Here is a 16,684-nt window from a genome sequence, read left to right as displayed (position 1 = left end):
TATTAAACAAAGTTTTGCTAAGGAAAAGTTTTTCATGAGTTTAGTGTAGGCCAGATATAGTAGAACTTCATCTGTTAGCCTACGTTGTAGTAGTTGCAGTAAATAGACTAAGAAAGGTGGACAGTGTCTTAAGAAGAGCACAAAAATTGTATAGATTCTTAAAAATTAAATTATGTATTTGAAATTAGAACTGAAAATAGACAACAGGAAAACAAACATTAGTTTTTGAACAAGTTTTGAACTATGTCCCCATCAAAGAGCCATTTTTAGCTTCTTAATCAGGTGATAAACTGTGGTCTTCCTGAGAAATATTGCAGTTATTTGTAGTGAAGGGGTCTGCTTAGCATCAGATGCTGGAGGGGTAGTTTTAAAATTCCATGTATAAGGATACGCACACACTACAGGAAGAATATACCAGGAATGGGCAAAAAAAAGTAGGAACTTTTCAGTTTGCAAACCCAAATTGAATGGGTTTGGATTTTGCAAAGCCAAGAGCAGGAGCAGTTTGGATTTGAGTCCAGAATTGTCCAAACATCTACAGCTCAGTAGGGAAGACAGGGGATAGGATACATGATTCCACTTTGGACTTGCCAAAGAATTTCAGTTGCCCCGTTCAAGGCTCAGTTCTACAACGCTTATTCGTGTTGAAAAGTACCTTACCGTTTGAGTTGTCTCTTTGAAATCAAGGGGGCTTGCTTGCATTGTAAGGTACTAATCAACGTAAGTAAGGATGGAAGAATTGGGCCCTTAGTTTGCAGTTGAAAAAAGTACAAATATTGACAGGCTTTATGTACCTGAGGTTTTCTTTAAACCATTTAGGCCCAATCCAAACCCCACTGACATCCGTGGACAGATTTCAATGGGGTTTGGGATCAAGCTCTGTTTAGACATCACACTGATGATGAAGACAGCATGTCTGACCAAAAAATAAATAAATAAATAAAAATTACCTTTTTGGAGCCTAGACTGTGTATTTGTCTCTTCTTCCTTTTGGAAGGCCCATGAAGTTCAGCAGTTACAACTATGGAGAAACTCTGGATGATATCAAACCCAGTTCCCGTTACAGTAATATTTCTCCCTCCACTGAAAAAGCAGACGCAAATCAAACATGAGTAAAGTTCTACAACCATACACTAGCTCCATCTAGGACTTCCTCTTAAAATATTTTTTGCATAGCTTTGCATGCAGGTGCTTGTACAATAGTTAGGTATCAAATGTAAGACCTTCCAGTAAACCAAATATGGATATAAAATTTTGAAGTGATACAGCTGATCCAAACCCCGTGGCCTATTTGTGATTTTTATATTGACATTTTTAAATTGTTTAAAATATTTTTCCTTGCCTTTATCACTCTTTGGCAGCACGGAAGAGGGTTGGGGAAGATGGGGAGAACACTACACAAACAAACAGGGGAACCTAACACAATGGTTGGTGGTTCCCACCAAAATGGCTCAGTGCTTGGATGAGATCAGCTCATGGATGAAAAATAGCCGGCTGAAAGTGAAGCTGAGCAAGACAGAGGTTATGCTGGTGGGCAAAGGAAAGCATTTTGAAGAATTTGTAGCCATGGAGCATTCTCCTTTGGTTGAAGATACACACCCACAACTGGTCAATGCAGTCTCCAGGTTAGGACTACTGTTGGATTCCTCACTGAGGCTAAGCTCTCACAGAGCAGCATCTGTGCGTAACGCTTTCCATCATTTCCAGGTAGCTAGGAGACTCTACCCTATCATGGCAGACAGTGATCTGGCCTCAGTTATTCATGCCTTAATGACCTCTTGGCTGGACTACAGTAAGGCAGTATACCTGGGGATGAAGTACCTTTAGCACTTAGCAAACTCCCACTTATTCAGAAGACTGCAGTGCATCTCTACAGTAATGCTGGTTACCCCAAGCACATCACACCTGTCCTCTGCTCCCTACCCTGGCTTCCCATAGAATCAAGTCAAGTCTTAGACCTCATCTTCAAGGTGCTCCATCGCCTGGCATCAGGATATTTCAAAGAGCCTCTAAAGCTCTAGGACAAAGACCATACTCATCAACTTTGCTCCTCCAGCTCAGTGGAACTCCCTACAACAGAAGATAAAGCTTTCTAAGGGGCTGGTCCAAGACTGTGGAATGAACTCCATCAGGAATTAAGGATCACCACAAACCTCATCATCTTCCATTCCAAGTGCAAGATGCACTTCTTCAACCTTACCTTCTCTGACATAAATGCATAGCAACATGCATATTAAAAGAGCCCCTACCAAAACAGGACACTTCACTGCAAGCACATCTCCCTCAAGAGAGAGGATGAGAGAATAAACATGTGCCATATTAGTCATGTGGCTTACTGCATTCCTGGAAGGTGCTCTGACAGTGTGGTGATGAGTGTTATAAGAACCTATATAGAAAGGAATAGAGGTCACAAGGTGCTGGCTCTCTTTGTTGCAGTTGATAGATGCATTAATAATTAAGAAAGACTTAGCGTAAATTTCCACCCACCAACGATCCCAATAATCATGACGGGGAGGGAAGGTGATCCACAGAATAATCTAATAAAATGAGTTCCACTTTATCAAAAGTTTTGAGAATCCCTGGAGTGACTGACTATAAAGGGGGAAAATTAGACTGATTACAAAGCGCTGTCAAATGTACCAAGTAAACAAAAGAAAGACATCTATTGTCCCTCTAATCTCTTAAACGGTAATAATCTTAAACATTACTTTATTTTACATAAAAGGTCGTGTTCAAGGAGCCTGGTAAGTCACAGCTGACTTAACTTTTAAGATGCTGTTCGGGTCATCATCTCATGTTGGGTTTTTTGGTAGAAAGTGACAGCATTTGAGATTGGGCTCGTTCCCTCTAATCTCTCAGGATATGAAAATACCAAGATGTCCTCTACTAGGCAGCAAGATTAAGATATTAAGAAGCTGAAGCCCATGAGTAAAGATCATAGTTTTTGTCCTGAGCCCTTGAAATGAGTATTCTGGGAGGACTTCTATACAGGTACACTGTCAAATAGTTCAAAGTATCATGTTGGGATTTCCTGTTTGCTTTTATGTTTAGGCTATCGGTATTTTTCTTTTCAGAAAGAACTGAATTCTCAGAGAGAAACCACCAGTTTGGCTGTAGATTAAAAAAAAACAAAACAAAAAACAACACACACAGACACACAAAATCTCTTAAAAACCCTGCTGAACTCCAACTACTACTCCAACCAGCTACTACTTGCCCTACTGGAACAAAGCCGGCAAGTCATAATTTATTCTTTTTTATTTCCATCATATCAACTCTTATTAAGAGCCGAGTAAGCCATGTTTCAGAAATGGATGGACACAGACATTTTGACAGCTTTATGTTATCAGGTGATGACTTCTGCTTTAACGGGAATAAGATTAATTTTAAAAAGCAAGGTAAAACTAGGGTAGATTGACGTTCTCCTTAAATACATCTCCCACTCTTTTCTTTTTCCTTTAAGAAATCTGTATTTTAAAAGAAGTTAATTAATTTTCTTATTTCAAGATTTAGCTTTGAAAAAGGTATTATTAAAGTTTTGAGGTAAACAGAATACATTATTAAAATGTGTTGGCAATGGTTTGGGAAAAAATGTACAGACTCATATACTTAACCTTTCTGCAGAGACACAGTATATTGGCTTTCATTTAAATAGTTCCATATGAAGAAAAACTACCACACCCCCATATCTATTAAGAATGAACGTAATTATAATAGAAACATTTCATTACCTGCTGAAGCTATTTTTTGGAAAGAATTTAGTGACGGTAGGATTTTTGCTATATGCAAACATTAAACTATCCAATTTGTTCTTTGTGTTTCCGTGTTGCACCATTACATGAACTTCTTCAACTTTGTCATGTTGTCCTGTGATGCAAACTATTTGTTCACCAAAATCAGTGCTGGAAATTGGAGGGGAAAGAAAAGGGGAAACAAGGTTCAAATTACCAGCATTATTATTAATCATCATCTTTATTACGGTAGTGCCTAAGAGACGACCAAGAATGGGGCCCCATTGTGTTAGGCATTGAACAAACGGTAGCACAGTCCCTGCCCCAAAGAGTTTACAATCTAAATAGACAAGGTAGACACGGGAGAAGGGGAGAGGCGTGGGGGAAACACAAGCCCCATGAACAAAGTGATCACTGCAAACGTGCTAGTTCCAAAATTTTGGTTTTTGGGGTGGTCTAGTTAGAAGGGGATCAGCTACATGGAAAGAAGAAGGGAAGGGAAGAGGGCAGTGGAGAAGAGACTATGAGGGGTGGGGTTGAGTGACCTGAGGTGAAGAGATTGTGAGGAGGGGGATGGAGAGGGTTGGAACAAACAACCAATCAGTACAGGGCAGAGAAAGTCCAGTCAAAACTCAGAAAGTTTTCTGTCTGAAGGTTCCTGCTGCTCTGGCTGCTTCTGTAGCTATTCGTACCTGCTGGATTCTCTGGCTGGTTCCTGGCTGCAGTTTACCCTGGCCACATGGCCGGGAATGGTGGGGGGCTGAGGGAAGGCTTTGTACTACTCTGTATTACTGTCACAAAGTGACAAGTTTTAATAAGGGCAAAGCTTCATAAAAAAATAAAAGACAAGCGCTTCCTTCCCTCTTCCCACCCCATCCCTTAATGCCTTCTTATAGCTAACACCCTCCTACCTTCCATCCTCCCCCACCCATCCCCTGTGATTCACAGAATAAATAGAAACAACCAAAAACCTACCCCAAAAATTAATGAACAAACAAAATCATGGCACCAACTTAATGTTCACAAACCATCACTCTATGTTTGCACCGCTTCTGTGTTCTATCCCTTTCTCTCACTCTATGTCTGTCTTATCTGTTTAGAGATGGTAAACCATTTGGGGCAGGGATCTCCTCTCACAATAGATTTGCACAATGCCTAGCATAGATGGGCTCTGATCTCGGTTGGTGCTAGTGGAGTACAAGTCAATATTATGGAAGTTAAGTGCTGCATACGTACATGTTGCAGGGCACATCACCAAGGAAAACGCTAACATCTTTCTGGGAACCAGTTTCCAGATTGTTCCCAGTGATTGTAAGGATGGTCCCACCAGCTTGGGGGCCTTTTGTTGGACTTATTCCTGTAGGATCAGGTTGCTGTAAGGAAGAAATGGCAACAAACTAATTAAACACATGGGTTTAAGTTTTTACTTTACAATGGAATTATTTACATTTCTAGTGATTACAGATTAAGTTTTTAACAATGACTAGTATTTTTGGATGCCTAACTTGAAACACCTAAATGGAAGCCTGATTTTTAGAAAGAGTTGTTTCTCTGACAAATCAGTCCCCATTAAGGGGTCTCAATTTGAGGCAATTTTGAAAAGGACAGTATCAATATGGACGTGAAGAATAAAAAAAACTATGAGAATAATACGGTTATGAACTGATCTTCCACAAAAGATTATCCTTCATTAGAGAATGAGGTGATGAACAGGTAATGTTGTATCCTCTCTCCAACATGCCCTGTGCGATTTTTGGCAAATATATTAGCATTTCTTCTTTTTGATCAGAGTTCGGCCTGCACAGATTCTTCTCCCCATACAGCAGTTAGATCCAGCGTCTCCCGTTCGCTCCATGCTGGAGCTCGTTTGCGATTCTGGGACTGCATGATCACCTGTGCTGCTGAGCTCCCCCTGCTGACCAAACAGGAAATTCAAAAGTTCCCGGGGCTTTTCCTGTGTACCTGGCTAGTGCATCGGAGTTCAAAGCGCTGTCCAGAGTGGTCACATTGAAGCACTCTGGGATAGCTCCCGGAAGCCAATACTGTCGATTTGCGTCTGCACTACCCCAAATTCGACCCAGCAAGGTCAATTTTAGCACTACTCCCCTGGCTGGGGAGGAGCACAGAAGTAGATTTTAAGAGCCCTTTAAGTTGACGGAATGGGATTGGTTGTGTGGACGCATCCATTTTAAAACGGACCTAACATGGCTAAATTCGACCTAACCCCGTAGTGTAGACCAGAGCTAAGGACTGTATCTGCACCAGAGTGCAGCATCGAACTTGAAGTGTGATTATTATTAATCATCATCTTTATTACAGTAGTGCCTAAGAGACGACCAAGAATGGGGCCCCATTGTGTTAGGCATTGAACAAACGGTAGCACAGTCCCTGCCCCAAAGAGTTTACAATCTAAATAGACAAGGTAGACACGGGAGAAGGGGAGAGGCGTGGGGGAAACACAAGCTCCATGAACAAAGTGATCACTGCAAATGTGCTAGTTCCAAAATTTTGGTTTTTGGGGTGGTCTAGTTAGAAGGGGATCAGCTACATGGAAAGAAGAAGGGAAGGGAAGAGTGGTGAGGGGGATGGGGCAGTGGAGAAGAGACTAAGAGGGGTGGGGTTGAGTGACATGACGGGTAGCAGTCAGGTATTGCAAGCTTCCACAGGGCTATCGCCACTGTTAATGGTACCTAAGAATCCCTGTTGGAGCTGCTGTAGGTGGCAGTAAAGAAGGAGACAGAACTTGGACAGAAGTTGCACTTTAATCCCTATTTTTCTAAAGCTCAACCTCATTTACTAACAGCTCCTCAAAGGACTAATTTAAAGACAGAAAAAATGGAGAGGCTGAACATGAATATTCAATACTAAACTATTAAAAATAATGTTCTAAATACTATGAAACCTACAAATATAAGTGCTTACCAGAGATGGCATAACAGCGTGTACTGAACTGCGTATCTGAGATTCTTTGAGGTGATCTCTAATAAGTGGGCATTGCTTGTCCAGGGTTCATTATGCTAAACCAGGCAGGGAAATGGGTGCCTTGATTTTTCCTGAGGTGTTTCTTAATGGACCAATAAACACACTCCGGGGTGTCTTCATGGTTTGATGAAAAGCACTTTTCAGAAATGCAATCACGTTGGCTGGTGTAGTACAAGATCTTTTAAATCTCTTGCTGAATGTTGAGATGGTTTCAATATGTACTTGCAATATTAATTGCATTAGCCTTGTTTGATAGCAATAAGCATCAAATTATCTGAAAAGAAGGCAGCCTGATACCACAGCTGGTATCAAAATGAACTACCAACAGGGGAGAGAGGTTAGATACTTAGTAACTGCACAACACTTTTGCTTTGGGGATCTTGGCACACTTTACAACCGTTGAGAGGGCTGGCTTGCTGTAATGCTGGTTCTAGGTTCCCTTTAATTCCCAATTCCCACCCCACCCCTTCCCATGGCATCCATGTCTGATCCAAAATGTAAAGATGCAAACAGATTGAAAACGGCTCACACTACTGCATGTGTGCCAAGCATGTATTATCAATGCAGCCTACAAAGGCATGTGGATGCAGAATCAGGAGTGGAACAAGCAATAGTCACAGTATACTTTCTCTCACATTAGCACGAGCATTTTCAAAGGTAGCCTAAACCTTTATAGATGGCACTGGCCCAGGAGATAAGTCCACTGCATGGTCTATGCTGGTATTAAGTCCAGCGATTGCCTTTATACAAGATGCTACTTGGAGGCTCAGCTTGTCTCTGTAGATCCAGTATTCTTGAGAGGAAGGTGAGTCTTCTCCCCTGGTGTAGGGCCATGCTGACAGAATGACAGACACGAGCACTTGTGGTTTATTCTCGGATTCTTTCCAGTCTCTGCCTTGAAACTAGTACATAACTGGCTTGGTTGATTCTTTTTCTATCTGTCTTTGTTTTCTAGATTTCTGTCACGTTCCCATATTCTTGTTCAGTTACTATATATTCATGCTGCCAGGCTGCTCTGGATAAGGAGTCAGTTATGTACATCTAAACTGTAGCACTGCAGTTTCAGTAGCAAACACTGAAGGTGTTTTGGGGTTGCTAGCAGTGTTTTTTTAAAAATGTTTAGTGGTTTAGGGTCATTTTCTACTTCAATGGTTTGCCATCCTTGAACATGCAAATGTAAAACTTTTCACATATGAAAATGATCTCAAGACGTGTTTCAATTTGAGTCTCTTTTTTCCATTGGTGACCAGACATTTTTGTCTCTTTTGTACGAGTGATATCCCAAGCCCCACCACACTGACATTGTGTAGGAGCCTCTTCACAACATAGTATTTCAGGATTGGATACTTAGTCACCAGCTTTCTGATACTTGTGATGGCTGCGTCATGATGAGGTAACCATCACGCAACTTCGCAACTTCGTCCAGTAGTTGCCTAAAGTGTTTGCACACATGTGAGAGGCTTGGGAGAAACTATCAGCTTGCAGATCCTAATAATCTCTGAACTGATTTAATATCTGTAGGTTGGGCATCCACTGTATTGCTTTTATGTTTTCAGGGTCAGGTCTTAGAACTTGCGAGGTCAGCAAATGTCTTGTGTATGGTAGAGCAGTCAATCTTCTTTTATTCAATTTTAGGTTTACTTCCCTGGCTCTCTGTAGCAGATAGATGAGATTGTGGTTGTGATCTACCACAGCTACTGCCATGTCGTCTCCATTTCTGTACACCAGAATGTCTTCAGCTATGATGTTGAGCCTGCGAATCCTGTTAGTACATCTCATTGGCAGTGTCAATATTCGTTTGCTGCATGTTTGATTCTCAATAACATTCTCAGTCATCTGTATCTACCTGCTGGCGTCCAAAGTGTGGCTCCGTAGCTGTTTTCCTTATGCAGTAGCACTTGCCAATAACGGTCTTTGGCATCAAGTACTGAGTATATTTTTGTTTTTTGCTAAGTCAGGCAATATTTCTTCAATTGTAGGCATGTGGTTGTGAGCTCTTGTTACTACCTAGCTTAAATTGCTTGCATCAATGCAAATACACAGCTTGCCTGGCTTCTCGGTGACTACCATGCTGTTTATCCAGCTTGTGGGCTCTGTGACTAACAATGATGCCTTCTTTTCCATTTGCTTTACTACTCCCATTTTTTCTTCTTTATGCAATGGGTGCTCTGCGAGGCAGATGCTCTGTTGGCTTAATTGTTTTATCTATTTCTAGGTATAACATTCCTTGAACATCTGGGATGTCTTCCGATACCTCATGGTAAGTTTTCAGCAGCTTTGTTGAAGGGATGGCAGAGTACATTGCCTACTCTGGGTATGTACGGTTGCTTGTGTGTCTATTGGTTGAATTATTTGTCCCAAGTTTAGTGTCACTATGTTAATCAATTTGCTCCTTTTAGCTGAAAGTGGTAGCTTCTATGTTCTTTAACTCTCTACTCCTGGGGGAATCATGTTTGTTGTCTGTATTGTTAATGACATACTTGCTGACAGATATTATGAAATAAATTACCAAAATAATTGAAACTGGCATGATTATATTGTGTTATTTTGACAAAATATGCAGAAATTTAAAATAGTGTGTGCAGAATATTTTATTTTTTGGCACAGAATTCCCCCAGAAATAGTACTCTTAGTAGTCTGATATTGTGACTCACTGCCATAGTAACAAGCAACCAGTCAGATAAAGGGAAAGAAAACTGGTTTGGCTTTTCGCTGTTCAGGTGCTGCTATTTCATTTGTAAAGACGTGTAGAGCTGTCAGTATTCCAGAGGTTTGGGATGGCTGGACATTGAGAAATTAGAAGGAGCATTTTATTTCCATTGTACCAGTAATGGCTATGTTAAAACTGACAGAAAATGTTCAAGTCATTGTTAACCTATGCCTGATTCTGCTTACACTGAAGTCAATGCCAAAAGGACTGGTGACTTCAGTGGAGCAGGGCTCTTAATAGTTAGTTTCAAGTGGAAAGGTTGGTAGTAATTTACAAGGCATGGAAGGAATTTTACTGCACCTAGTCACATATGAAAGGATGCTGTAAAAGGGAAGACAGACTAGAAACATTTGACAACATGCAAGCCTTTATGTACAATAGACTGCTACAGAGGGGAACTGAACTGGTCTGTGTTGTCTTTTATTTCATTTATTTCCTATTGTAATACTACGCTTATGTTCTTGTGTAACCATAACATTTTTTAAAATTATCACTGAATGTTTAACTTTAATCTATTTGACATGCTAGGGGTGCTCTAAGCGGATTACAGACGCACATTACCATCTTTCCCAGTAGGAGAACAGCAGGTTAATGTATCCAAGAAAGAAACAGTAAAAATACATAACTGTAGAAATACACAGCAGAAATTGTATTTATTTTAAAAGAGGAATTTTTTTCCCACGTGTAGAAATACTGAATAAGTTGGATACTTTTAAAACAAAATAAATGTCTTCTTTCTACTTAAAAAGTCTGACGAGCATTCTTGTAGAGTACCTACCCACAGACAATGAATAAATAAGATTCAAAACCATGCCAAAACAGAAGCTTTTAAGACCATATAAACAGACTAGATTGTCTGTTTTGATCTTCTGTTGCCACTCCAGAAGCCAGAAAGGACCATTCCACCCTTGTAGATGTGTGCAAGCATGTGTGACACCTACATACTAATTTTATTCCTGCTGTCAGAAGCGGTCTGTGTTTCCTCATGGAAAGAGAGGGAAGACAAGCCAAACAAGAGACTGGCATCTCAGCTTAAGGCACACAGCATTACCCTTTCAGATTCGGTGCTACTTGGCATTGCTGCACATTTTGTAAGTAGAGCCATGGTGGAGATATGAAGCCCCCAAGTATTATTTCTTTTCCCATATTCAGGATTGGTTTTTTTTCAGCAATGGCTTGCTCAGTTCTATCATACTTTAAAAAAAAATCCCTAATCTCATAGCCCAAACAGACATATAGACCGGGACACTGTCTGTCTTGAATTTTCAGACACACTGCTCAGCGAATGTCTATGTATAGAAGGTTCCTCGGGAGCTAAGTCAAAGCAGTCAAAGAGTCTCTCTTTCCTTTTAGTACTAAAGAGCAGAGGCTGCCCACCTCTTCCCTCAGGTCTGAAGAGGAGTTAATAAGCAGCTCGGAACAATTCTGAGGAGATGGGAAGAAAGGTCTTCTAAACATAGGAGGCTGGTTAAGACTCCTCTTTAAAAATAAACTATTTTATTTTGCCCAGTGTTGTCACATAATCTAGCACAGAATGCATTACAGCTAGAAGGATGGTACAATTATGGCAAAATCCACCCAGCACAATAAGTTCTTGTGAAGCCCTCATCCCTTTTATGCTCTACTGATATAATCCCTGCTCCAGAAACCTTTATATTACAACTGAGATAGATGAGATATGGCAGTCTTGGGAACTAGTGGAGATATCTAGGTAAGGAGAGTGATAATCAATGCAGGGAAGTTTCATGGAAAAATGAGATATATGAAGTGTGGGGGGGCTTTTGGCAGTAAAAAGTGGGAGCAAAGGAGTGGACCTAGAAAGAGAGGATCTACAGCTAGCGAGAGGAGGAGCTGTGCTGGAAACAGTGAGTTGACTTGCCTTCTCTCTACAAGGACCCTACCCTGCTCCACTGGCTGCCATTTTAGACTTGGCTCACCTTCCACTGCTGGGTCCCACTTCTTACCTCACATTTGCTGTCCTGCGTTTCTGAAGAGTTAATAGCATGAAAGTTAAAACTGCCTGGGAGGAGAGGGGGAAGGACAGGAGTAAAACCCAGCCCTTACATGCTGCGTTTTACAGGCTTTACTTTTAACCTATCAAATCTGATAATGGGATTATTTAAATCTCTCCATTATAACAGATCCATATTATCTTCTAGTGCCCACACATATACAACTAAAGCCACTGGAATCTACAACACAGGCTACTAAAGCCATAGGCTGCAACAACTGCAACTAAGCACCACACTGGGGCACAGCAATTAAGATGCAGTTGAGGACTTTCCTTCAGTATAGTGACAAATCAAAGTAAATAGCTTGTCTAATGTGCTGCACATCATGCTGTTTGTGGCACTGCTTATTTCTGAGCATGCCGTGCTTTTGAACAAAACAATTTGTTGAAAAATACTAAATTAAAATGTGCAGCGTCATTACTTATTCTTCAGCGGCTACACATTAATTGTCATGATTAAGACTACTGGCTAATCTAAACACACTGATGAAAAAAACTAGTGCAATTACCATGTCTAAAGAATGCCTAATTTTTCAATGTTGAGTTTTTTGTTCATCACTGACACAGTACCTATGTTCATTACAGATGCTTTTTCTCTACCATAGTTTTCATCATTTGAACTGTGGACAGCATTGTCCTGTTTCAAGGCTCTGTATCTGCTGTTCAGAGGGATCTTCATTGCTTCTATTATATATTAAAACCTTTGAGTGTGTTTTCCAACACACATGAATGAGCAAAGACCAATATTTTCTGTTTCTGAAATAAAGTCTATAAAATACAATCACTTCTGTTTGTCCCAATGGTAAATTAAAAACAAGAAACATGTAGAACACTTATAAAACATACTTACTTGGTATGTAAATTGTACTTCATTTGTTGAGCTACCTCGTTTTCCACTTATATCAACTTCAATTTCACCATGTAAGGGTTTTGAGACGTTTCCAACTTGACACACAATCCTAATCAGAAATAGTGTACCTGTAAGTTTATAACCTTCTCCATTTTGTCTGTTGAAAAAAGTGACTCTTAACGCACACGTAAGGCATCACTTTGACAGCACTAGAATCTGAAGTCTTTATTTAGCTACCATAGGTAGCACAAGAAGAAGTGCAAGCTTCCTCACCATATCTCACTGTACCTCAACCTGTCATGAAGAGACCATCCCCTAAGGATGCGAGAGGATAGCTCAGTCCTCTATCCATTAGGACCAAAGTTGTGGACCGCCAACTCTACACAGTGGCTACTAAGCAGCTATTGAACGGCAGTGACTTTTGGTCACTATTGACAGATAAAACTCAAACTAGTAATCGAGTAGCACACTAAAGAGCACTTCTTGGTAAGTTTCTCTCTCTTTTTTTGGTTCTTTCAGTCTTGAGATAATTGCTATTCTTCTTTAAACAATGTACTATTGTCTATTAAGAATTAAATATCAGAATCGCTCTTCCCAGTATAATGTACTTAAATTAGGACCTAAATAAAGGGTTGTCAAGTCCTACAGCAGATTACTCCAGAATTATCTGTCGGAGTCCTGGCACATGGACAAAATTTTCCAAATTCTTGTAAGCCTTGGCTTACGTATTGCTGCTGGAGCCTGCACTCAGTTCCTCATAATTTTGACTTGAAAGCTATGTATCCTTGAAAGTTATGTCTTCTTGTCAGGCACAGAGAGGAAATGTTACCTTCAGAAGAATTTGCAAAATGTGTCACCTACTAGAAGTTGAAAGAGAGAAGTGGTCATTATAATATAAAATATGCAGTGGTGCTGTTAGTAGTGGCAGGATAACAGGGATTTTTTTTTTAAATGGGTTTGTATTGATGTATAATAGTGTCTTTAATCTGAGAATCAGCAATCCATTTCCAGAGGTAGGTAAGTAGGAGTATCCCTCTATATTACACGGGGAAACTGAGAGAGAAAGAAAGTGTGTTGTCCAAGGTCACACAAAAAGTGAATAGTGGAGCTAAAAAGAGAACCCAGGTCTCCTGATACTCTCTTCTTCTCTACTAAATAGACAATATTGTCTCCTAAAACATCTAACATTTTACTAAAGAACAGGTGAAACAATGGGAAGGATTGGATGCTTTAGAAATCTTCAAAAAAGGAAAAATGTAAAACACAAAACAATGTGCAAAGAGAATGGAAAGTGGCACTAAAAGAAAGTTACAGGCATATGTTCTAAATTGTTTTTTGAATACCTTATTTTTTCAACCCTTATACGCACCTAGATTTATAAATAAATTAAAGTATGCAAGTTGTATACATTCATTCCTTTTACCACACTGGTAGAGCTAAGCAAAGTAGAAACATTACTGTGATACAAGGATACAATCACCTAAAATCTGGCTTCCCCTTCAAGTGTTTAAATCAAAGTTTTAGAAAAGGCACAAAACCAAGGACATTGGGGGAATTCTTGTATGGCTATACTGTGCTTGTGATGCTTCTGCAAATACTTTGGGATGGGAAAGAAAGAGGTGCATCTGAGGGTGATGGTGCATGCATGGATAAGTGTAAAAACAGCCACTGAGAAACCGGTGTATAGAGAGATTTCTGTTCTGACCAAAAATTATTCTCAAGATTCTTGGGACCTAGGGTATGTCTACATTGCCTGACATTCAGACAATGGGAGTTTGAATAGCAGTGCCCACCCCCACACTTATGGGGCAGCGTAGAAAAGCCCGGAACATCTGAATCCATTAACTGAGTTCTCAAAAACTAGCCACTACCTAAACATCTCAAAAGTTCCTTTTAAACAGATTAAAATATGAGGAGTTACTGTAATACAGTTAAAATAACCCAAAAGAGAGTCAAGTTTCAACTGCATAATTTTAAATATAAAAAATTATCATCAGTTATCTCCGTTCAATTGTATTGCTTGCTTCTACTAATATCACCACCTATTCCTTACATAGCACTTTTCATCAGCTCATCTCAAAACTGACTTCATCTTGAAATTATTTGTTTGACAAGACTTGGGCTAAATAGCTAAGATGCCTTCAATTTAAACAACAAACAGATAGTTTTGAGACATATGTAGTAAATATTCAGGACAGCTTTTCAAACCAAAAAAATCAATTACAAGCTTGAAAATGCACTCTTAATGTGACAAATCTGTTTCTGTATATAAGTCGTTATATAACAGGGGTGGCCAAAATTACTGGCCCTCTGAGCTGCGTACAATCTTCAGCAGTTCGAGAGCTAAGGCACACCTGCCAGGAGCTGGGACTTCAGTCCCACTCCTGCTGAAGCCCCAAACCCTGGAAGGTGCACCCGGGAGGGCTGAAGCCCTGAGACCCCCTGTCCCCACTGGACAGAAGCCCCTACCTCACTATCCCATCGCAAGGCAGAAGTCCAGAGCTCCGCCCCGCCCCCCCCCCCCCCAAGTCTGGTAGGTGGAGAATGGGGGAGAGTGTGGGGCTTGCAAGCCACACTTTAATGGTAAAAGAGCCGCTCTCGAGTCACAGTTTGGCTACCTGTGTTATATAACATGGTTTTGTATAAATCTTGAGAGAGATGTCAGTACTAACAATTTTAGGTAACACTGTATTACTGCCTCTTTGTATGAATACTTCCTGATAATTGCACAGAAATCCTTTTTCTAAAATCTCTCACAGAAAACATCAGCAAGTACCTGGTGGAAACAGAGTAGAACTTCTCTCTGAAAAGGCATTTTGTGCCTGCCACGGTTATACTTTTGACATCCTCAGCTTTTATACCCAAATTAGATCCCATTATGGTCAGAAGGATTCCACCACTTAGTGGCCCAGTCTTTGGTTCAATCTGTGAGGGGAAAAAAGAAATTATAATGATGGTGCTGCTCTTACATATGGTTTAAATCCACAACACCTGGCAGTCTGTTAAAAATACAGGTGTTGTGTTTTTTACATAGGCCTCATAAAAAAGAGGCTAAGAAACCTCTTAAATTACATGCTTAGTTAAAAGTACAGAATCTATAGTAACCTGTTGTAGATTTGAAATCTGTAATAGCAATACAATTCTATGAGAGAGACAAGGTGGGTTAGGTAATATCTTTTATTGGACCAATTTCTGGTGGTAAGAGAGAAGCTTTCAAACGTACATGGAACCTCACCCAACTTGTTTCTCTAATATCCTGTGACCAACATGCTATATAACTGCAAACATAGAATTCTATAACAGTTTATTATAACAAAGCCCCCCAGCAGACTATATCTATTATATACAAAATTCCTGGCTGGTGTTTTATCCTTTTTATTATTTTGTTGTGCTTATTTTTCAGAATATCACATTCGTTAAATGCTGTATTGAGACTTATTAGGTTGAATCACACCACTTTGGAGAGCATTTCTAGCTAATTCAAGAGCATTTGCATTTATCCTTCCTGTTGTGTGCATGTGTATTTTTGTTTTGTTTTGTAATCATTTCTGCTTTGGAGGATTGTATCAGATGCCCAGTAGACTCTGGGACACAAAGAATGGTGCACAGAGGCCTATCACAGACGCTTCTGCTAACCTGCTATCCCTCCCTACTGTATCAGATGAGACGCGGCAACATTATTGATCATATTTGTGATTGAAAATAAGGACCAAAAAGGGTAGAGGTGGATTTCCACAGCTTAGACAAGCATCTGAATTTGAACACTTATCTGAACCTTCCAACATTTTGATAATTCACCTGTCTAGCAGTTTCTGTGTAGGAGTTCCAGAAAGCCCATTCAGATTTTTAATCTTAGAGAACTGGAGCCTATTGTACTGCATTTCAGACAGCTGCCCTGGCAGGGGAAGGCATTTAATACCTCGTTGAAGGACCATCACTGAAGAACTAGGACTATCAACTTTGAACGACAACTACTAGCCCATCCTCATGCAACAGTGGTCTTTCTAGATGGGGAGATGAATGCCTGGTGGACATGGACCTTCACCATTGGAACCCACAGCGCAGAGACTGAGGCCCTACATAAAAGCAGAGTTCTGCTCTGTGCAGGGACGCGACATATAGGAATTTGCTACATATATGAACTTGCAGGAAGTGGAGGCCAGGAGGGACTCAGCCAGGCCTGAAACACCGATGAACCACTGTTTCATAGAAGGGGTGAGCTTAGTCTAAGGAAGGGTGTATCTCACCGCTTTTTGTTCATTTCAAAGATCTACAACTTTTGAGTGCTCCAACAGTAAAGTCAATGTGGATAAGAAATTCCTTTGCTAAGCCTGTGTTCCTTGTTTTCATGCCATGTTGTCCCTGAAGGAGTTAACTGAGAAACCCAAAGCACCCACAGC

The 16,684-nt window shown here is 40.3% G+C and overlaps 1 protein-coding gene across 3 annotated transcripts in view; it reads right to left on the bottom strand.

Moving 5' to 3' along the window:
* The window catches only part of PLXNB2 (plexin B2), a 331,427-nt gene that overhangs the window by 35,681 nt on the left and 279,062 nt on the right, over window positions 1–16,684 (bottom strand). For all 3 annotated transcript variants that reach the window (XM_074942362.1, XM_074942360.1, XM_074942361.1), the window contains 5 exons: window positions 15,061–15,209; window positions 12,285–12,393; window positions 4,968–5,104; window positions 3,732–3,902; window positions 951–1,083 (listed from right to left, as the gene is read on the bottom strand). In XM_074942362.1, coding sequence (XP_074798463.1) covers window positions 951–1,083; window positions 3,732–3,902; window positions 4,968–5,104; window positions 12,285–12,393; window positions 15,061–15,209 — 699 coding nt within the window. The remainder of the gene's footprint in view (window positions 1–950; window positions 1,084–3,731; window positions 3,903–4,967; window positions 5,105–12,284; window positions 12,394–15,060; window positions 15,210–16,684) is intronic.

The sequence above is a fragment of the Natator depressus genome, chromosome 1 (genome assembly GCF_965152275.1).
Source record: "Natator depressus isolate rNatDep1 chromosome 1, rNatDep2.hap1, whole genome shotgun sequence".
Classification (NCBI taxonomy): Eukaryota; Metazoa; Chordata; order Testudines; family Cheloniidae; genus Natator; species Natator depressus.
This window is presented reverse-complemented; position numbering and strand designations above follow the sequence as displayed.